At 43.3% G+C, this 24,468-nt stretch overlaps 1 protein-coding gene across 1 annotated transcript in view; it reads right to left on the reverse strand.

The window, feature by feature from the left end:
• STX8 (syntaxin 8) overlaps positions 1-24,468 on the reverse strand; it is a 199,299-nt gene that overhangs the window by 63,195 nt on the left and 111,636 nt on the right. Inside the window, exon 7 of the mRNA XM_052658283.1 lies at positions 20,723-20,824. Coding sequence (XP_052514243.1) covers positions 20,723-20,824 — 102 coding nt within the window. The remainder of the gene's footprint in view (positions 1-20,722; positions 20,825-24,468) is intronic.

Raw genomic sequence — 24,468 nt, forward strand, 5'->3', positions numbered from 1 at the left:
ATCAAGGTGGCTCCATAAATAAACCAAGAAAACTTACCATAACTTAATTATATACAGTAGAAAGGTACTCCCCCTTCTTCCAGATTTGTACCCATTCTACTGGTCAATACTCAGAAATGGCTTTTCTCCCAAGAGCTAGGAAGGTGTCTGGGTTCTCTCATCATGGATATGAGAGACAAGACTGGAACATATATACAACGGACTATTCATTCATTAAGAGAAATGAAATTTTGCTATTGGCAGAGATATGGATGGACCTAGAGACTGTCACATAAGAGTGAAGTAGGTCAGAAAGAGAAAAACAAATATCATCTATTAATGCATATATGTGGAATCTGGAAAAGCGGTACAGATGAACCCATGTGTAAAGCAAAAAGAGAGACAGAGACCTAGAGAACACATGTATAGATACCAAGGGGCAAAGAGGGGGTGGGATGGATTGGGATTGACATATATACACTACTGTTGAGAGGGCTGGATAGCATCATCGACTCAATGGACATGAGTCTGAGCAAACTCCGGGAGATAGTGAAGGACAGGGAAGCCTCGCGTGCTGCAGTCCATGGGGTTGCAAAGAGTTGGACACAAGTTAGCGACTGAACAACAAGTGTATAAAATAGGTAACTAGTTAAGAATAGACTGTCAAACACAGGGAAGTCTACTCAATGCTCTGTGGTGACTTGAATGGGAAGGAAATCTAACAGAGGGGATATATATATAATATACACACACATAGCTGATTCACTTTGCTGTATACCACAAACTACCGTAACACTGTAAAACAATTATACACCAATAAAAATTGAAAAGAGAGGGACACAAGACTGGAATCAAAGGTCCCCACAGAGGTGACATAAGGAATATAAGAGAGATTATGTGGCTTTGAAAGCAAACTGCTTCCTCTTGTTACTACTGACTTTTTAAGCTGGTCGTTCAGGAACTGAGAAACACTCATCACCCCATCTCCGGTATTGCTGTGGTTGTGAGGGTTCTTTCTCCCACTAGACTTGAAGCAACTTGCAGGCGGGATTACAGCTCATATATCTTGGGATCCTTGGCACGGCTGAAGAGACTCAATAAACATGGGATGGGCAGATGACTGTGTCACAGGAGCCCGGGGAGGGGGGGGCAATAAACCGCAGTTCATCTGGAATCAGCACCTGTGTGGGAATTCTTTGCACACCTGCCGAGGCCACCTCACTCGTGTCTTCTTGGCCCATGAGAGAGGGCGGCCGGTTCATCCCCACCCGTGACCATCTCTCACTCGTCTAACCTGGAAAGGGCTGCCATCCTCCCCAGCACACTGGCACCCTCTGTGCTGGCTAACCCCGCTCAACAGACTGGCCCCCTTTAATGTCAATCTGAAAAAATTCCATGTAAAAATTTATTTCACTGGAATATTTTCATAAAAATGAAAATAAACAGGAGCTCTTAGAGGCATCGGGTTACATTACTAACAGAGATGTTATATTACTAAATTCATCTGTAAACAGTGACCACTGCCAGATTATCCTACCATTTAAATCCCAGGTTCACTGAATGAGCCTTCAACTCCTGACTTCCCAGAAAAATCTACTTTTACAGATCCAGAAGCCATCCTGAAAAGCAGCGTTGTTAATTCCATTTTGTACAGGTACACAAAATGTACTGCTATTTCATATCCAAGCTGCACGTGAAATAGTCTTTCAATTGTCATTTTAAGGAACTGTGTTCCCCTGGGAGTTACCACCTTTAAGTATGATACGAAAAAATGTTAATTAAGCAATTTCATAGGGAAATGGGAGCTTCTGGCTTTCCTTGGGGAAAAAAAAAATCAAGGTGGACCCAGCTGGCCACCTCACAGGCTCACCTGGGGCTGAGCTCTCCGAGAAGAGGGTCAGATTCAACACCCCCTGCAGCCCAGGGCAGTTGCTTCTGCACCAGCCTGTGGTGACCACACAGAGGAAGGCCCAGGTCCTCCCCAAGAGGGACTTAGATTCACTATGGTCATAAATTGAAGAGTAAAAATACCTGCGTGCCCTAGAATGAGAGTACTTAACTCTTAAGTGGAGCTGGAGGAAGATGCTTGGAGAGAGAACAGCACCCGAGGGAATGCCAACACTGCGAGCAAATGCACAGAGGAAGAAACGGACAAGTGAGGCTTAGAGGAGGGGAGGTAACTGGCTTGGCTGGAGTGGAAGGTTCCCATAGGGGAACAGAAAGGCAGACAGACTGCAGAGGGCTCAGGGGCCAGAGCTGAGGACGGCCAGGCAGGCTGGAGCTCCGGAAATCACCGGGCAAAACGAGAGTGGTGTCTGAGAGTGATCAGGATGGACGGGAGAGAGCTGAGACCAGAGGCAGGGATGCTGGCCCTGCACAAAGGTACAGCAGCAGGAGCTCGGCCTGGAGGTCAGTGGTGATGACGACGCGGGGGAAGCAGAGCACACGAGAAAGGCTGTGGCCTGGGGTATAGACAGAGGATGAGATGGCTGGATGGCATCACTGACTCGATGGACGTAAGTCTGAGTGAACTCCGGGAGCTGGTGATGGACAGGGAGGCTTGGCGTGCTGCAATTCATGGGGTCACAAAGAGTGGGACACGACTGAGCGACTGAACTGAACTGGGGTATAGACAGCCCTGGGGAAAGAGGAAAGGCTCACGTGAGAAAGCAACTGTCCGCTGGAGTCGTTGAGGAGCAGTGATGAAATAAACAAATACTGGAGAGAAGCCGGCTGTTTGTTTTGGTGTCAAGTGTAGCTAAGTACATGTGTGTGTCTTGTGTGTGCACTGAAGGTGGTGGGTGGGAGGTTGCAAATGATGAGTGTGGTAGGAGACGTGAGAAGTACCAGGAAATGACAGGATGGTTGAGAGATGCATGGATAAGAGCCACACACAGGAGGCACGGCGTGGCCAGGACCACTGGGACAGAGGGCCGGAGGTGATTTCTGAGAAAGGAGATCGGAGTCCTGGGGACAATCCACAGCACTTACCGTGAAATGTTTCTGCTCCGTTTCAAGGAAACTGGAGATTTGATTCTTCCAGATGCAGCCTCAGAAACCAAACCAAACTGTTCGCCTGGAGATTCCCAACCACTCTAGGTTTTTACCACTAGAGTGTATCTCAGTTTACCCAGAGATGGTAAAATCAGATGAAAGGGGTCCATGACAGCTGTCCTCCTACTGCTGGGTGCAAAACAGCCGAAATTTCGACAATTTAAACAGCTAAATTTATCACTGTAATCGTTTTGGTTTTTTTTTTTTTGTCTTGAGGGGGGAAAAAAACCCAACAAAAGTCTACACATTTTTAAACTGTATTCATATTTCTAAAAGCCCCTCCTATAAAGAACTCATAAGTGAAAGATGCCAAAAATAATCCTAGACCTTAAGAGGCCGTGATTTATCATTTCACAACTGGCTCCCATGCATGCATCATCCCCCTTTCCATGCCCTTTCCACGTTTTCGGAACTTAACCATAAATTCTGCCTTCAGATCAGGGGAGGCGGGCCTGGTGGTGATAGATGTCAGACCAGGGGTGGGGAGGCTGAAGTGTGGTTCCCGCCTGGGAACAGATAAGCACGTGAATCACAGATTCTCACTCACCCCATGACCCTTCCCGCTCCTGCCTCCCAGGTCCCCCATCTGCCAGCTCCTGGCCTCTCTACCGGCTTCTTGCTCTACTCACTGCTGTGCTGGGGGAACCAGGCTTCCACTCTTGTTTCATCTTGGTTGGGTTTGGGAACAATACACCATTAGTGCTACCTATTAAAAAATGAAGTTAATGTTCACCCAGGTTCCTTTTAAATTTCCCCCCCCCCTTTTTTTTTTTAAAGAAGCAGATAAACGTACATGAGAACCTGTTCACAGTCCAGGATTTGTGTCGCACAGGTATAGGATTCATCCTTGCATTTCTGCATAGGTTTCACCTTTAAGCAAAGGGAGTGTTTCCCATTTGACCTGTGGGATGGGAGAGCAGGGGTCTGGATGATGAGGGGGTTCTGGGTAAAATGCAGAAGTTGGACAGTCTGTCTTTGAAACTAAACTTTTTTCTTTCTTTCTGTGCTCTGGTCCTCCTTTGCCTAGCACCCAGACACCCTGAGATCCCATGCTACCACCCCTGGACCTGTCATGGTCCATAGCATCTGACCGCATCCAGGCCTGTCCACCCCACCAATCCTCCTCCACCCAGGGTACAAAATTATTTCTCCATCAAAACACTAACTTTCCGACTCCCTGGTGATTTTTCCAAATCAAATTATGTTATTCTGAAAGGTAACAAACACTTTGACCTCCCCTCACCGCCCCCTCCCCACCATATGTATGCCCCTCACTATATCCACTCTCTGTATCTGATAGTATTAGTAATTTGTGGACTTAAATCACTGGTCATAATTCAGCATCCAAGGAGCCAGGTCTGGTCTACAGTTATGTTTTGATCTTGGCAGAGTTTTAAAAATTCCACAATAATTTCCAATTCCACATAAAATTGGATTTTTCTTTAAAAGACAGAGAGAGAGAAGGTGGCAGCTGACTTGGGCACGCAGGGCCCCCAGTTCTGGGGGCTGAAGGGCAGGCATGCCATCCAGGTGGGCACATGTGCTCCAGCTCCTGGGGGTGCCTGGCACTCCCAAATGTTACATGTCTGGTCTGCACCTCTCAGGTTCGTCACCTGCCTGGTGCTTGATCCGTGACACCTGGCCTACATGGCTCTCTAAATGATGGTACAAGTAAATAAAGGATTTCTTGGAAAGTGGGGAGAAGCAATATTTTGAGGTATGGGTCTCTCCTAGGTTTTTGCTACAGACCTAGCCATCTGCCTTACCTCATCCAAACAGCCATATTTTTCACATTTATAAATGATTTGGGGAATCAAGAAACAGCTGCTGTTTTCTCCACTCTTTGTTAGTGTTAGTCACTTAGTTGTGTCCGACTCTTTGCATGCTTCCTCCAGTATTACTTAGTGTTAGTTGCTCACTCATATCCGACTCTTGACACCTTGGACTGTAGCCCTCCAGGCTCCTCTGTCCATGGAATTCTCCAGGCAAGAAGACTGGAGTGGGTGACCATCCCCTTCTCGAGGGGATCTTTCCAACCCAGGGATCAAACCTGGGTCTCCCACATTGCAGGCAGATTCTTTACCATCTGACACCAGGGAAGCCCTCCACTGTCAAGATCAAGAAAAGGAATCACAGTCAGGAATCAGATTCCACAGGAGAGCACAGGGAACCTCTCTTGTTGATCTTTCAAAACCACTCTTCCCTATGTTTCCCCTCCCATCTCTTAAATTCCCTTTCTTCTACCTCTCTCTCTCTCCTTGACTCGAGCCTGCATCGCCCCAGGAGCACACATCTTGCCAGTCTGCCCATCCATCCCCTTGAACCTCAACCTCAGCATGTCATGGAAAATGAAGAACTTGTGAGAGGTACCACGGGAAGAAAAAGTTTAGCAAGCAACGACCACAAACACTAACACTAGCCGCACTTGGTCACCGCTCTTTACAAAACTCAAAAACTTTATCACATACTCAATAGGGGGGCAGGGGAGGGTGTTTCTAGCTAGTGCGGGTCTAAGGGTGGATTGCACAGGCCTCCAAATTCAGGAAAAATAAAACAAACTCAGAAATCAGGAGGCTGGGAAGTGAGCAGGCTCCCTGGAGCTTCTAATGCGCTGAGTGGCACTAGTGGTTGAGTCAGATCCAATGTTCTGTCTTTTGCTGGCTTTATGATTAACACGGAGGACACAGAAACGTCTCTCCTTGTGAGCAGCTTCAAGAGTCAAATATGCCCCCAACTTACCTTAGTTTAATAACCCATCATTTTATATAAAGCCAGGAAACCCTCAGCCTTCCCAAATTGCCTCTGCTGCTTGACACCACAGGATCCTAGAGAAATTACTCCTTATTTTTCATGGTTTTCTTTTTTTTTTAATTGTGGTAAATTACACATAACATAATAAGTTACCATTTTAACATGTATACTCATTGGCATGACTTACATTCACAAAGTCCTACAACCACTGCTACTATCTTATTCCAGAAGGAAACAGATCACCCCAGAAGGAAACCTCATACCCACTAAGCAAGACCCCTCCCCAGCTTCCTCCTAAACCCATGGCAACCGCTAATCTGCTGTCTGTCTCCATATAATTGACTCTTCTAGACATTTCATATACGTGGTCTTTGGGGTCTGGCTTCTTTCCCTTAATATAATGCTTCAAGGTTCATCCACAGAGCAGTATGTATCAGCACTTCACTCCTGTTTCTGGTTGAGTAATATTCCATTGAATGGGTGTGTGTCTATGCCTTTGCAAAATGGATGATGGTGGCTGGGTAGCCTGTGGCTGAAAGATACTACACTTAAAGAATTTATTTATGCGACAGGTGTTTTTTTTTTTTAATGGCCCTAGACATTAAAATATTGTCAAATATGAGAAACAAATCCAAGTGATCCCTATCTATGTCATTCATAATCTAGTAAACTTTCTAGCTGTACTCAGATTTTTATCTTTCCAGACTGACAAGTCCTTAAAAAAGTCTGAAGACTCAGAAAACCCCCATCTAAGATACATGTAAAACAGATAAATAATGTCCTACTGTACAGCACAGGGAACTATATTCAATATCCTGTAATTAACCATAATTGAAAAGACTATGAAAGAGAATATATATATATACACACTCACATACATACATATAAAGCGGAATCACTTTTCTGTACACCAGAAACTAACACAACACTGTAAATCGCCTATAATAAAAAAATAAAGAAAACTGTCGCCCACAGGACTTCAGCTGGCTCTGAAATAAATCCCATTCAAAGTCCATCATCTTGCAAGCTGCTAGGAATCAGAATTGAAAGACATAGTCCAAAGACCTCAGGAAGCTCAAGGTCTAGTAGGAAGATAAACATCCAGACAACCTCTCCACAGCAGGATGACTTTCAGGATGGGAACGGAAACTGTGAAGGTTCAAGTTCACCAAGTACTTCAGCTGAGGAAGCACATAAGCTACGCAGGCAGGCTTCAGTTTTGCTTCTTACCTTCTTGATGGCCTAGGTCTTCAGTGAAAAGCCCCAGTGAGATCAAGGTTTCTTTCCTGCATAGCCAGAGCCTCACGACCCTGTACGTGCAGCGCCTACCATGTTCGCCTAATCCTGCTCACACTAAGATGCCTTCATCTTTCAAGATCTTCCTACGGTTTCAGACTTGATTGGAAAGCAACACCTACTGGGGCACACCTAGATGCTTCACCAGGTTTTCATCCCTTCCTAAAACAATGTAGTACGATATGAACTAAGACAGTAGTCCAGGGGAAACGTCACTGTTTATATTCTCCTTGTTTCCACCCCCCACCCTGACCTATTATTTTGAAAGATTTAAAACTTACAGAAAAGGAAAAAAAATGCCCCTAATTATCCCTATTATATCTCTACAGCTGTGTGAGTTTTGATCCAGAATCCAATCAAAACCACAGACTGCATTTAACTGTCATCTCCCTTCAGTCTCCTCTAGTCCACAGCAGCGCTCCCATCTTTTTCTTTCTCCCATGACACTTGTAAAGGACCCGGGATGGCTGTCTGATAGACAGTCCACCGACCTGAACGAGCCTGTTTCTCTGGATTAGATCTGGCGACGGTGTTGCGTTACTTCCTGCTGGGTCGCATCTGGAGCCGCCCGATGCTGTCCGCCCGATGCTGCTGTGAGGCTGTCCCTCACGCTGGTGATGCTAAGTGTGCTCACTCTGTTCAAGTCTCTTTCCTCCTTTGTAATTAATGATTTGGCCATTTGAGACTGTGAACATCCTACTTCCCACAACCTTCTCACCTAACAATCTGGCATCCATGGACAATTCTGAAATGATTATACTGGTGGTTGCAAAATGATGATTTTATAATTTTATCCTTCTTCTACATTTACTGGCAAGATGACCCTCAGCCTCATCTCTGCCTTTTCTGACTGCTGATGTGGACTCATGAATACATTTTTTAAAAAATCTAATATTACCATCATTATTTTTACTACTTCAGTTGCCTAAATTTGACCAGCAAGAGTCCCTTTAAGCCAGCTCCAAGCCCTCATCATCATTAGTGCATTTCCTTGATGTCTGACCCAAGAAGTTCCAGCCTTGCCTTATAATTTCTCTGCTCCAGACCTGGAATTCGTTGTTTTTACAAGAAAAACTTGGTTTATATATGTGTGTGTGTTGTGGGGGGGCGGGGCGGTAAATACTATTTAGAAACTCCTGGATTGGCCATAAAGTTTGTTTGAATTTTTCCCTAAGATCTTGTTGGACAACCCCAAAAGATCTAGGCACTAACTGTCCTCAGATACTGGAGTATCACTGCTTCTAGGCTCTTCAAGTAGTTGAAAGAAATGTATTATTTTTTTAAATTATTTCCTTATTTTACAATCATGAGTCTACAGTGATACTTCTAATTCAAGTCTAACACCATACAGTTCATTCTTACTTTTTCCATTTGCTATCTCTGTTTTGCTCCTAAGAACATCAATGTATCTTCTACTAACACATGCAGTAGATTCTGATTTACTCTACTAATACCACTCCCAACAACAATAGTAACATTTGAGGAGTCTGCAATTCATCATTCTGGGAATATATCCAGCTAAGGGGATACAAAGGACTCTTTAAAAGTTACCTGAATTTTTTGTTACTGGATAATCTTTCTATTATTTTAATTAACAGATTTTTGTTTACTATTTAGAAGCTTGTCCCTCAAGTTTTTAAAGACCCTGTAAACCTAAAGACCTCAACATTAAAGAAAATTATTGCATCAAAATGATTCATGCACAAATAAAATTTTTTATTCAAATAATTCTAAAATAATAACTAATATCTACATTATTACGGCTATGTATATGTCTATGGCGGGTTACAGTCCATGAGGTCACAAAGAGTTGGACATGACTAAGCACACACACACACACACACACACACACACACCCACACACACACACCCACACACACACACCCAGTAATGCATTACAATTACGTCTCCTTTTTTGTATTACTAAGAATGGCAAGAATAAGATATAGCAACCACAATGCTTAATTAACTGAGATTTATTTTCAAGATACCCTCTAGTTTTTGAAGCCACTTCTGTTCCTACTTCTATTTTGCTTAGGCCAACCTATATAAATATAAGTAAGATTCTGGTAGCACATCACATAACAAATGGCTGTATGGAACAAAGATAACAAGGAATTTTATTCTCACTTTGCCATAATTTCCTGGAATGGGGTATACCAAGTATTTACTCACTTTTTAAACGGAAAATTTTTTTACTATGGTAAAAGCACGTAACACAAAATGTACCACCTTAACCATTTTTAAGTATACAGCTCAGGGGGTTAAATATGAATTCCCGTACTGTGCTGCAACCACCGCTGTATTTATCCATTTTAAAAAGCGACTCTTGACAGTTTTCTTTCCACTTCTCTGTTGGTTTATAGGTAAGAAGTTATACCAGACAAATGCCAACACAATGATGAAGAATCTTAGCTCCAGATTTGCAAAAAAAAAGACTTCAGAAATTCGAAAGTCATTTTGAAAGGAATGAGCGCTTGGAGGGCCAAAAGGAAAAAGGGCTCTTATCACCATAAATCAACTTGTGGAAGAATGTGGAGTGGTGGGGTAGGGAGCCGCTCAGTGGACACGTGCCCTCCCAAGGCCAATGAGTCTCATTTCTCCAGCCACAGTCAGTGCTGCTGCTGCTGCTAAATCGCTTCAGTCATGTCCGACTCTGTGCGACCCCACAGACAGCAGCCCACCAGGCTCCCCCGTCCCTGGGATTCTCCAGGCAAGAACACTGGTGGGTTGTCATTTCCTTCTCCAGTGCATGAAAGTGAAAAGTGAAAGTGAAGTCGCTCAGTCGTGTCCGACCCTCCGCGACCCCCTGGACTGCAGCCTAAGGAGCACAAAGCGATACAGGAGTCCTCGATACTGCGCATGCGCGGAGGGCCGCATCACGGACCGCTGATGCCAGAGTCTAATACAAAGATAATTCTGCTGCTAATCCGGAGAAATTGATCTTGGTGCTCACACTCTTGGACAGAGAAAACCCAACAGTGATTTCAAATGAGCTCCAAATCAATTTTTCTCAGGAATTTAACACCGGTTCAATGACTGGAAAATGTCATGACTGCCTGGCTCTGAGATAGAAAAGGTGAGCAGAAAACTAAAAACAAAAAGGTGAGCAGAAAACTAAAAAGTGCGACACTGGCGAGGTTCTCTTGGAGCAGATGAATGGATCCCTACGGCTGATTAAAAAACAAACAAACAAACAAACAAACAAAACTTATGAATGCAACAAGGTCTAGAGTCAAGTTCTTAAAACAAAAAAATTAATGTTGGGAACTTTCCTGGCAGTGCAGTGGTTAGGACTTTGCCTTCCAGTGCAGAAGTGTGGGTTTGATCCCTGATGGGGGAGCTAAGTTCCCACATGCCTCCGGGCCAAAAACTAAAATATAAAACAGAAGCAGTATTGTAACAAATTCAACAAAGACTTAACAACAACAAAAAAATTAATGTCAGGGCTCTGGACTGGAAGCACTGCCCTGAAATTGAATCGCTTTTCACATGGGCACCGCTGTGAAGCCTGCTGCTCAGTGAAAAGTGGTGGCTGGGACTTGGTCCTGGACAGGCGGCAGAAGGGGGTGACAGAGACGCTCTGCACGGTGAGAAATGACTGCAGCCAGGTATTAATTATTATGACTTCTGAAGGTATGACAACTCCTCTAATTTTGCTTGTTTCTATTCAACTTTACCAGTGGTTCCTCTTTTCTCCAAAATCACTGCAGCTGGTAACTGTAGCCACGAAATTAAAAGACATTTCCTCCTTGGAAGAAAAGCTATGACAAAGCTAGACAGCATATTAAAAAGCAGAGATATCACTTTGCCGACAAAGTTTCATCTAGTCAAAGCAATGGTTTTTTCAGTAGTCATGTATGGATATGAGAGTTGGACTATAAACAAAGCTGAGCACCAAAGAATTGATGCTTTTGAACCGTGCTGTTGGAGAAGACTCTTGAGAGTCCCTTGGACTGCAAGCAGATCCAACCAGTCCATCCTAAAGGAAATCGGTCCTGAATATTCATTGGAAGGACTGATGTTGTAGCTGAAACTCCAATACTTCTGTCACCTGATGCACAGAACTGATTCACTGGAAAAGACCCTGATGCTGGGAAAGCCTGAAGGCAGGAGGAGAAGGAGACAACAGAGGATGAGATGCTTGGATGGTATCACTGACTCAATGGACATGAGTTTGAGCAAGCACCGGGAGACAGTGAAGGACCAGGAAGCCTGGCGGGCTACAGTCCATGGGGTCGCAAAGAGTCGGACACGACTGAGCGACTGAATAACTCTTTCTCAGAAGCTTCCACATTGGGCATCATGGCTGATGTGGTAGTAAAACGATGTTCTCTGAGTACACACTAGTAACTGGCCCAGGCTAGAGAGCCTCAACAGAGTGACAAGAACCAGAAAGTCAGGAAGGTCATCTGATATCTGAATCTCCCTTTGGATAATACAGAGAGAAGATAATCCACTTGTGAATCACTGTGACTTTAAATAACCCTAAAATCAGCTAAATGTCCACTGACTCCGTTTCATAGTGACAATTTTTGAGGGAGAGCAGCATGAAAACCTGAGCCCAAAACATAAATTTTAGGGGATGTTTTTCAAAAATTACAGCTTCTTTTTTAAAAATTTAATTTACTAAAAATACCCTAGAGCCATAACAGCCAAATTGAGAGAAACGTGTGAGGCCTCTCTTCCAACTACTTATAACACAGAACCCAGGAGTTACGCTCAATAAGCCCAGTGCTTTATTTTCCAATACAAACACATACTACAACAGATGGTCTCTATATCTTCCATTTAAAAATTACCCTATCTTGCTTGGTTTTATTCTGTTATATAACTGTTAAAAATTTCCCCCAATCAAATAGGAATACATAACATCATCAAAGGTCAAAGTCCCTGTTCAGGTAGGATTTAACTCTGCAAGTATCTAACCTGGTGCCAACCACCCTATATGAAATGAGATCAGCAAAGTTCTGGTCGAGACCCCCGGGTCCTATCTGACGACATGTGTGTGTGTGTGTGTGTATATATATGTATATGTATATATATATATATATGGGGGGGTGTGGGGTGTGTGTGTGTGGGGGTGTGTATGTGTGCATGCACAAACAAGTTGGAAGGAAGTGTCTAATTCTCCTCAAAGGGGTCTGGAAAGAGGATAACAGAGTTGGATCAACTCAAAGGCCACCTAGTCTAAGTCACTGACTTCCCCCTACCCCCCGCCTCTCCATACTGACTTCATGAAGATTTGGATGAATCTAGCTATAAGGAAAATGGCCAATTTCTTTTGAGGGAATCCACTTATAATTGGATTAGAGTCCAATAATAAACCCTTATAATGTTGACCGTTAGGTTATGGTCAATGTTACTAACCAGGCTTCCTAGGTGGCTCAATGGTAGAGAATCTGCCTTCCAATGTAGGAGACGCAGGAGACTCGGATTCAATCCCTGGGTCGGGAAGATCCCCTGGAGAAGGAGATGGCAAACCACTCCAGTATTATTGCCTGGGAAAATCCCATGGACAGAGAAGCCTGGTGGGCTACAGTCCCTGGGGTCACAAAGAGTCAGACACCACTGAGTGACTGCAACACAGTGTTACTAAGCCATTGACTTTATAGGTAAAAGAAAGATATCCAAGATACCAACACCTTCCAGTTTGGGTTAATTTTGGTCACAAAGAGAATCCAATTCTTCACTGCAATTTACATATATAAAATAACATCAGTGTAAGAATGAGAAGCACTGGCGTGTAATGGTAAACTCCTGAAAAGTCAGGTTGCAGGCACACAAGTACCCTGAGTAGCCACTGGGGCCCTGCCTCCCATAAGCGGTAGATACATGATCGAGGTGAGATACACTTTGAGTGAGCAAAACATGCTCTGTCCCAGGCCATGATCATCCTTCTAAACCCAGCCAGTACTTGCCTGTCCCATAGAGCAGGCTGAAAGACGAATTCACTGGTGAACAGACATAACCAGAAAACTCGCACGAACACGCCCGGGGGAGGGGTATCAGCCAAGCCCGTGCACTGTGGTTATTACTCCATCACAACAGAAGCCGCTCTTGGAAATCACACCTTATCTTTCCAAACCACACCGAGCAAAAACAATAATCAAAAAATGATTCTACTTTGTGATCATTTCTGACCCCTTGATGATAGCAAAAGTCACTGCCTCGTAACAGATTAGAAAAGCGTGGCGGCCTCGCAGGCGGTCATGGTGAGAGCTCTGGGGCTGTCAGCCCTTATCAATCACCTTCCATTAAGTAGGGGTTTTCCAATTTGGCGCTCCTCTCAAAGGCTTCACTTTGCCTGGATTAAGCCAAAGTATCAACATTTGAACAGCCTGGTCCTTTTCTTGCTCCCCTAAAATAAATGTTAGCAGAAAAACCAGGCTTTTCCACAGTAGGAATTCAAAACCAAAGCAGACAACAGTGGTGTGGTCACATATAAAAGACACCTGCTTACAAACAGGTCACGCGTGCATGACACCAATGCCACATGCACCCATGGGGCCCAGGAGGGGAGTATTCAGAGGTGCCCGGAGAAGGGCAGGACTGCGAGTTGTACATTTCAGCTCCTAAAATGAGTATCGAGCAATTCCAATCTGTTCATTGGAGTGCCCCAGTATTTGCTTGGACTTTAGAAGCAGGTGTCCTAAGAATTTTATGCTCTGTAGTTTCACTTCCTGGTATCTATTATCTCCATGATGGAGAAAAGTCATTTCTCTAAAACATACAGCAGATATGTCTAGGGAGTGAAACAGTTTTAAATCAACTGAAAAGGGCACGTTGACAAAATAAGAGAACTCTTAAGAGAAGCATTCATCTTGTTTATCTTGGTAACACTGGTAGCCAGGTAGACGTCTCCTGTATTCAGACACCAAATTCACAACATGGCGGGCCACAGTTTCTATAAATACGACCAACGCTGTAATCATGCACATTTTTCTATACCCAATAAACAGAATTCTTCATTATCATGATTATTTAAAGTTTTATTTACTTAAATTTTTTTGGCTGCACCTTATAGTGTGTGGGATCTTAGTTCCCCAAGCAGGGATCAAACCTGCGCACCCTGGAATGGAAGCTTGGATTCTTAACCATTGGACTGCCAGGGAAATCCTTTCATTATTATTTTTAATGCAACAAGAGCCAGAAACAGCCTGGTGAGGACACAAAGTGATGAACGGGGAAGAGAGATACTTCACGGTTATTCTCAGACAGGCCTGGGGGTTGACCAAATAGAAGTGAGAGAGAGGCCCCAAAGTGTAGGGCTTCGCCACATGCTTTATTTGGCCCACATGGAATTTTTTTAAATGTTCGTTTACTGTCAACACTAAAATATTAGGAAATTTCACTTAAAGATCCAGATTTCAGGCTTCCCATAAAAATAAACACACAGATGATCCGGCGTGGCATTCCCACGTGGCACAACTCTGCTGTTCACTCTTCGTTTGCCACCAGGGAGAACAACGAGGGCCCGCTTCCTTCAAGGAGACTTGCTGTCTGGCCTCTGAAAGCCTCTGAGGGAACGAACAAAGTTTCGAGCCTGAAGAAACGGGGAGCAATGGAAGAGGAAGCTTATCTGGGGCTAGAGACAATGAGTCTCCGAAGAGCATACAGGGATTGAGAGTGTGCCAGGCAGGGGCGGGGGGCGGGGTGGGGTCAAGAGAACCTGGGTTGCAGCAGCTGAAGACACAGACCCTGAGATTCCGGGGAAGCTGGGGGGTCTGGGATGCAGAGCTGTGAGCTGCCTGTGAAACGATCCAAGAGTCAGAAGAGTAGCTTAAGGAAAAAGTGCCAAGGAAAAGAGAATAAAGGACTGAGTCCTAAGTATGTCTTCCACGGAAGGTGGAAGAAGAAAAAAAGAAAGACAAAGGGAGGCTGAGGGACTTCCCTGGTGGTCCAGGGGTTAAGACTCTGAGTTCCCAATGCAGGGAGCCCGGGTTCGATCCCTGGTCAGGGAACTAGATCCCACATGCCACATGTAAGACTCAGCAGAGCCAAATTAAAAAGGGGAAGAGGAGCATACGGAGACTGAAAAGACTGAATTAGCCCCCGTGGCTCTCCGGAGGCTGGTTTCAGGCTGGCTGAGTAGCTATTCTCGGGAATATCGCAATAAAGCAAATCACACACATTTCTGGTTTCCCAGTGCATATAAGCTACATACTGTGGTCTACTAAGTGTGTGACAGCATTATGTCTTAAAAAAAAAAAAAGTACCTATCTTAATTTAAAAATACTCTTGAAAAAACGCCAACCATCATCTGACAAGGCAGGGTTGCCACAAACCCTAAATTTGTAAAACACAAATAAAACCCCACAACATCTGTGATGTACAATAAGAGCAAAGTGCAATACAGTGGTGTATGCCTGTATACTTAAAGGCTTAATGCTGCTCCCACCCTGGGTCTAAATAAGTCTATATGGAAAATAAGTCTGTAATAAGTAAATCTGTAATAAGGAATAATAATGTGCTAATAAAAGAGCAAGTCATTTCTGTGCTATACAAAAGTCAAGCCATGCCACCTGAATATGCCCCCCAGGTGGCTTTCGCTAATTTCATGACTGGAAATGGCTTCAGCCACAAGATTATAAATTCCAGCTTAACTGGGGGCAAAAAAAACTGACTCCATTTCTGATTAAATGAGGATGCAAACTTCCTAGCTCCATAATATTCCAGAATAACTTCCTTGAATCATCACTATTTTCCTTAAAGACCATTCTAAGCTGGCTTCAGAGAGAGGTAAGAGCCTCTGAGTCTTACTCATCAAGGCGGCTCTTGATGACCAATTTATAGCCACATCTCAACATCGCTGGCATTTACTGAGGACTCAGTAGCACAGGCATGCATGATGCCACCCAACCTGTTCTTGTGTAGTCTGCAGAATAACCATGGTATGCCCATTTTGAGCCCTAGAGAGAACAAGCCACTCTCCGAGTCACCCAGGTGTCAGTGTCAGAGCCCAGACTGTGACCTGGGTCTGCCTGGGCTCACAGCCACGCTGGACTGTCCTTTCTGAAAGACCGAACGGATTCACCTCGCTCAAGCCACCCCATTTCTGAGGAGTGGAAGGCAAATCCAGTGGTTCCAGATTAAGACAGTGTTAACACAGTGCCAGCAGGGCTGATTTCTAACCACATCCCCGAGACGCTGCTAAACTCACAATGGCTGTGCTTAGACAACATTACGTAATAGTCCATATGCTGAGAAGCAACAGTGTCCCTCGACCCGGGTCATTCAGAACTCTGAGCCTGGCCTTTCACAATTGGCTGCATCCCTCAGACTCAGACGAGGCTCTATTTTGAATTCTAATGAGGACGGGGCACAATGAATATTTAAACTGCAATTACAAAGATGCTGCTTTTATGTGGGTGTCCTTAGCACACATAACAGATCTGAACGGACATGTAGGTGCCAATGAAAAATACCAGTCTCATTTGCGTTTAGAAGCTGGAGAGAGACAATATTGTTTTATACTTGATGCTGTTGTTATTGGGGTGGCGGTGGGTGAAGAAAAGGGAGGTGGGGAGAAAAACCACCCAAAGATCCCAATAAAAAAATGTTAAAGCCCAGGCGGCCGAGTGAAAGGTTCATAAAGAGGCGTCTGAATCCTTTGTTAACAACTGAACAAACAGATTCATCACTGGGCCCTTCTGTGCAGGGCCCCTTGCAATCGGGTCTGTCTATACAACCAGAAATTTCCTCATTGGGAAAGCATCTATGACTGATATTATATCAGATCGGTAGGGCGATATGCTGGCGGTAGGAAAACAAAAGACCATTTCACGGTTCACAGCCTTTTTTTTTTTTTTGCACTCCCTTAAGTAAAATGATGAGGCGTCACTGCTATTCTTAGCTCACTCAAGCCCTCTTAAACAGTCATCAAGTTAACAGTAACTGAGTTACCCTGAGAGGCTTAATTCCCACCCACCCCCACCCCCAAACAGTTAAAATATGCCCTACTTGCAGGTTCATGTACTGTGTGTATGTGTTTACATATCAATGATCAACCTGGCCCTGCACTTGGGGAGAGCAAATGATTAACTCTTTGCTATGTCCTGAGGCTCTTAGACCAAGCCCTTACCCCACTAAACACCTTTCTAATTGAGATCATAATTTAACTTCCATGGTGTCTGGACAGCCTTTTGTAAATGCCTGCATTTACAGAAAGGGAATATGTCGGGTTTTTCCCCCCATCTGCCCTCTAGTTGGGTCCCTCTTCTGCCGGGTACCAAATATGTCCACAGAGTCTTGAACTTCAGTTACTTTTTATTTCTAGAAGTTCTGTTTGATCCCTTTTGATTTTCTAAGTTACTCTTTATAGCTTCCTATTCTCTGAAGATACTTTCAAGCCTGTCATGTCTTTCTTTAAATATAATAATTGCTTTCATCATTTATATCTGAGAATTCTCATATGGCAAGTGTGCGCATGTTGGTTTCTGCAGTTTGTCACTGGTCCCTGCTCATGTTGTACTGTCTCTGTGTATGTCGGATTATCTTTGAGTGTGTGCTGGTCATTGCCCTGAACGTTTTATTTCTGGTTGACTCCTAGAGACCAAGGATAATATTCTCTCCTCCAGAGAGGGGATTCATTGCTTTTGCCAGGCACCTGGAGCTACAGCAGATGAGTGTGTCTGCTCAGCATACAAATGCACACGAGGGCCTCTCTGTGACCACAACTCATCAGAAAAGATAGTCTTTCTTCCTTTTCTTCTCCTAATCTGTATGGGCCAAGGCTGCCTTCCCCACAATCCCCAAAGGCAAGTTTCGTTCTGGTTCACTTTTTCCCCCAGGGTATAGCTCTTTAGGGCTCCACTTTAATGGGGAAAGGGTCTCCGGACCTTACCTTCCAACCCACTCGCCTGCCCCTCTCAGGTTGCAGAAGTCCCTGACTCCTCCCTGCAACTGGGCTTTTATCAGACTTAAACAAACAAACAAACAAAACAAAACTAGTAGAAGGTAACTCAGAGTTTAAAGGTTGAAAGCAAAACAAAAGGTCAGGTCAGCAGGCAGGGCCTTCTCCAAATTCAACACTGAATTACAATTTGATTCAGTGATGCTACTTCAGATGGGGCTTCCCTGATGGCTCAGATGGTAAAGAATCTTCTTGCAATACAGAAGACCCAGGTTCAATCCCTGGGTCAGGAAGATCCCCTGGAGAAGGGAATGGCAACCCACTCCAGTATTCTTGCCTGGAAAATCCCATGGACAGAGGAGCTGGGTTGGCTATAGTCCACGGAGTCACAAAATGTTGGACATGACTGAGTGATCGACACATTCACTTTTCACTTCTGGGTATATACACAAAAGAGCAGGGGTTCGGACTCATACTTGTACATTCAGGCACACTGCAGCACTATTCATAGTAGCTAAAAGGTGGCAACAGCCCAGGAGTCCTTTGACAGATAAATGGGTAAACAAAATGCGGTATAAATACTAACAATGGAATATTATTCAGCTTAAAAAAGGGGAGAATTCCAGATGCACGGTACAACATAGGGGAATACTGAAGACATAAGCGAAATAAGCCAGATACAAAGGGACAAATACTGTATGGTTTCATTTACGTTAGATACCTAGAGTAGTCACAGTTGTAGAGACAGGAAGTAGTCATATTTGTAGAGACAGAAAAATTAAACAGCTCAGCTCAGAATACTTTTATGGACATTTCTAGATACAAACATCAATACCAGGTAAAACTATAAAATAATAAATTAGCAACAGTAGAATCAATATTCTTCAATGTGATGTCATGAATGGCATGTGGTGAGGACCGCTATGTTGTAAATGCAAAACAGACTGACATATAACGATAACAGTTAATACTTACTCTTGCTCACTGCTTACTATGTGCTAACCATTGTTCTAAGTGCTGTATATCCCTATCTATCTATCTACTTATCATCTATATCTTTATCTCTATTAAATCATGTATTCCTTACAACAACCTTCTCAGATAGGTACCATTATTATTCCCATTTTGGAGATGGGAAAATCAAGGCACAGGGGAGTGGGAATTCCCAAGGTCACATGGCTGGTGAATGGTGGAGCTGGGATGTGAGTCCAACCTTTGGAGCCCACACTCTTCACTATCAGGCTGTAGCCGCTCTCTGCACAAAATAAGGAAATTCATGGACAATGGCCAGTGTTGGGTACTTTACATGGTTTATATAATTTCATTTTGATAACCAGGCTATCTACTTGTTTTGTTTTTGTTTTTTTAAACAGCCAAGGAAACGCAAGTTCAGAAAGATTAAGTTTATATGAGAATTGAAGATAATAACAGATGGAGGTGGGAGTGAACCCATGTATCTCTGTTGCCGGAGACTCAGGATCTGATGCAAAGAATAGCATGGTGGGAAGTTATGAGAAGGCTATTAAAGCAAAATCAAGAAGGCTTTGCTTTGGGCAGGAAGCAGAAAGAAGCACATGCTCTATTATAGGAACAGGAGCACAAAGTGGCTTGGTATCGGTGGATGAGAACTGCCAGGTTGAGGGGAGCAGACAGGTGATGAAAGGGAAGCAGGCGGGTGCCTCCAAGTTCCACTTCCTCTGAGATTCCAGAGTCTATATCTACCTGGCCCTCCATCACCTGGTTGATCTAGACTGCTGTTTGACCACACACACAGGCAAGGGAGGTAGCACTTCTCAAACTGTGCATCACAGGTAACCCTCGCATAGAGGTCCTTCTAAAACTGGACAGATCGGAGGGATCCACTATGTTCTTCATATTGAAAGGGCTAAAATCAGGCAAAAAGCGAAAAGTTCAGGTCATTAGATTTTTTTCTTTTTTTGGTAGTGCTATTGCACTGTTATATATAACAAAGTCTCAGCTTTATAAACCTGGTGCACCTTTGTGAGATGAAACACCAAATAACCACGAGTGTAATCACTGCTGCTGTCAGCACCATTCATCGTCACTTACCTGTGGGCACGGCAGTGTGCACGGGCAATAGATCATTGAAACCCGACAAGCATCTGCATTGGAATGTCTGCCCAAGAGCCAGGACCTCATCAGGAGTGCCCGGCACACTTGTTAAATGATGAACCCTCTGGAACTCCAGCCTCGCTCTACTCAGTCTCAAGGGGACGGCCAGGGAATCAGCACACTAAGCATCATTCCTGGTGGTTCTTATTTTGACCTATGTCTCCTCACTTCATGCACAAGGTATTAAGAAGTAAAAGAATTGCCAAAGACAACATTACTAAATACAGGATATAAACTCAGCTGGACTTTAGACTCTATGCTCTAACTGCTCAATGGCTCCAGCTTCAGCAAGGACACTTGTGACTAAAAAAACAAGGCACAAAACAAGCAAGGTGGCCTGTAAAACCCATGAGATCTACCACCACCAGTCTGCATGACATCATACAATTTCTCAAACTATTATTCTCGGTAAGCACTGAGGAAAGTTTCTTATTTTTAATTAAGAAAAAGAAATTAACAATGCATTCTACTTTCCCTGTACTTGTAACAATTCACTTCGTTTTCACCAAGATGTAGGAATCTTCTAGAAATTTCAACGCTTCATCACATGAAACTGCATGTATTCGAAGAGCAAGCGGTAAATCAGACCAAACGTGGGAAGCTTATCCGCAAGCAACGAGAGAAGCAAGAGCCGTAACTACAGCAGTCTCTTACCGCAAGACGTGGACTTCCTGTCCACCAGATTCACACGCCTGGTTTCAGTGCGGAGTTTCTCATCGGTATTCTCCACCAGGTTGGCAAGGTCATCAATTATCTCTATAAAGGAAAACAAAGATGCATGGTTAACACTCCAAAAATACCTTGGCTCACATCAGAGTCTCATAGCTGTGGTGGGCCTTCCTAGTAATAATTCTCTCAACTGCAGTGTGTGAGATGGTTTTAAAGAACTTACATTTCTTTGAGAACTGCAATTCTGATTCATTGATGGTCGGGGGGCAGTTAGAGAGGGAAGGAGTAGTTAAGGGGGGAAAAAAAAAAGTTCAACATAATTTCAGGAGACAGAGGAGAAATGTCAAAAGTTCAGGGGAAAGAAAGCATGACCCAACAAATTTATGCCCGGCCAAGTTGTCATCTGAGCATAAAGGTGGCAGACAGACGGTATAGAGGACTTCGGGGACCACTGGGGCCCTTCTTAAGAAAGCTACTTGATGATGAAGTCTAGCCAACCGAGAGGTGAAAAAAAATAACACAACTCTGGGCTGGAGAAGCCAGAGGCAAAGAGATGACGGTAAGCACGGAATCAAATATGTGGAGCTGAGAATAAACAAATCCATGGATCAGGTTACAGAGTAGACAAATGTTATGAACAGGGACAGTGGAATGAAAGGTGAAGATCAGGAAGCAGTTGGTGGGGGAGGAACACGGGGAGAAAGGTGAAAAGAAACTAAGGTGTTAACTTCTTCATCACTGACAGTACAGTCATATCAGGCTGCTGAGAAGTAAGACACACACTTACAGCTTTGTAAAAATAACCAAGGGTTCCATGTGTTATGCTATGTTTCTGTTAACCTTAGATGGATCTTTTAGCAATTACTACCTCTTAGAAAGAATTCTTCATGTGAGCTTTACTTTTTTACGGTTATCTTTTAAAAGTGAGATTAAGCACTTAACATTTAAATTAGCACATATAGTATAACCCTAATTAGGTAAAATTATTTCCATCCCTCCTTTTATATGTACCAACCTTTAAAGATGTATCCAGACAGTGTTAACCTGATGTTAATACGATTATTTCTCAGTGGTGGGGTCCTTGATGATCTTGCCTGTATTTTCTGAATTGCCTGAATTTCTTATGATGAGCTCTATATGCTATTTTTTTTTTTTTATTGCGGTTCTCCTTCTTCCCTCCTTCCCTCCCTTCCTCTTTATTTGTGGTTGTGGACATGATTTAGCAAATAAACAACAGATATGTTTGCATGTCTTTCTTTTACAGGAAGAGGATGATGGACACTAACTCTTACCTCTGTAGCTCCTATCCCTAGCAGAGTGCCTAATACACAGCAAGATAGGATAGATACTAAAAGATAAAAGGAATGAATGATTGGAGTATAAATGAGCAAAGCACTGAATAATTTCAAAGCACTGAATAACTTGCTGCTTCTTAGAAAAGTGGATCTAAGCCAAATTTGTCAAATATTATCTACACAACATCTGCCTAGTAAACCGGTCACTATTATTTAACCATCCATTCACAACTATTTCCTTGTATTCAAGGATATATTCTCTCCTAGTTTTCTTTCAACTATCTATAAGCTCTGCCTAGAGTTTCTTCTTCCTCTTTTTTTTTTTAAAAAATATGTGTTTATTTATTTTTGTCTGCACTGGGTCTTAGTTGCTGCATGCAGGCTCTCCCTAGCTGTGGTGATGGCAGGGCGGGGCGGGGGGCTACACTCTCGTTGTTACTCCCTAGGGATTCTCATTGTCTTCTCCTGCTGGGGAGCACAGGCTCTAGGCACATGGGTGGGCTTCAGCAGTTGTGGCACACAGGCTTTAACTGCCCCAAGGTATGTGGAATCTTCCTGGACCTGGGATCGAACCTGTCCCCCACACTGGGGCAGGCAGACCACCAGAGGAGTCCTCTTCCTCTTAAATGTTGGTGATCCCCAGAGTTCTGTATATTTCTATTCTATTTTCATTTAAAACTATTTAAATTAAATAACTTCATTTTTAAAAATATCTAAATTTTTTTAAAAAGAAAATCTCTGCCCTACACAGCTCTCCAAAAATCCTTGACTCACGTAGCCAACTGCTTACTACTTATCTCCACCTTGAAATCCCTACAAATATCTGTCTCGCAAGGCCTCCAAAACAAAACTCCTCATCTTCCCCCAAATCTGACTCCCCTACCTCCCCTGCCTCAATTAATGAATGGGACCATCATTCACTTGCTTGCCTAAGAAGGAAATCTTAGGAGTCACACGAACTTCTCCCTTCTCCTTCACTTGACATTTCATTTGTTAGCCATTCTTGTTGATTCTACCTCCCTATTATCTTTCAATCATACCATTTCTCTAGAACTCTGTTAGTAATACCTCACAAAAAGCTTCCAATGTTTCTAAAACTGTCCTAACTTACCTTCCTGTTTCTGTTCCTCAATCCCTTCAATCCATTCTCCAAACTCTAGTCAGGGACTTATTTTTTCATATTTCAGTTAATTTCCATAGCCACATGTGACTAGTGATTATTAACTCATTATTGACCAGGGGATTATTTTGAAGAATTAATATCTGTGGCCAGTAATTTGTTATGTAAATAATATTGACATGTCAATAATGGTTGGGTAAAAAAAGATGTATTAATATGTCTCTCATCAATAATGTGTTAAACAGCAGAGTTCTAAAGCAATAACTTAAAAACAAAACACCAAACACACAACCACCACCATATAACCACCACCAAGAGGAACAGCTTTAAAAAAATCAATAGAGGGAATAAAATTGAATACCAAATATGCATGATTTACCCAAAAGAGGCAAGAAAGGAGATACAGAGAACACAGGACAAAAGGCCGTAACCTAGATGGCAGACTTAAACCCAACTGTATCCGTCATTACATTAAATGTAAACGGACCAACTTCTCAACTGAAAGATAAAGGATGTCAGACAAGATTCAAAAATAATAAAAAACCACACTACTCAACTATATGCCTTCACAATAACTTCAAATATAAGGCACAGAACTTGTCTGTGTGAGAAAGCTGGCACAGCTGTATCAATATGGATCAGATCGATTTCAAGTCAAGGAGTATGATCAGAGATAAAAAAGGAATCTTTCATCAGGATGAAAGATCACATGACAGAAGATGAAAAAAAAAATGTTAAGGAAACCATTCCTAAATAACCTATATAACAAAAAAAGGCAAAAATAATCTTCTCTGGCAACTTGCTATTGAACATTTTAAGTCCCACACTATTTAGTAAGACATGGGGGAAAAAGCAAAAAGATTTATTTATTTATTGCTTGTGGGACCTTAGTTCCCCAACCAGGGATTGAACCTGAATCCCCTGCATTCAAAACATGGAGTTTTAATCACTGAGCCACCAGGAGAATCCCTGCATGATATGTTTTAAAGTCACAATACTGCTACTAAATCACATCAGTCGTGTCTGACTCTGTGCAACCCCATAGACGGCATCCCACCAGGCTCCTGTCCCTGGGATTCTCCAGGCAAGGATACTAGAGTAGGTTGCCATTTCCTTCTCCAGTGCATGAAAGTGAAAAGTGAAAGTGAAGTTGCTCAGTCGTGTCTGACTCTTCGCGACCCCATGGACTGTAGCCTACCAGGCTCCTCCGTCCATGGGATTTTCCAGGCAAGAGTACTGGAGTGGGTTGCCATTGCCTTCTCCGAAAGTCACAATATGTAATATAAAATTGAGACTTAATAAGCTTATAGCACCAT

The sequence above is a fragment of the Budorcas taxicolor genome, chromosome 19 (genome assembly GCF_023091745.1).
Source record: "Budorcas taxicolor isolate Tak-1 chromosome 19, Takin1.1, whole genome shotgun sequence".
In the NCBI taxonomy this organism is placed as follows: domain Eukaryota; kingdom Metazoa; phylum Chordata; class Mammalia; order Artiodactyla; family Bovidae; genus Budorcas; species Budorcas taxicolor.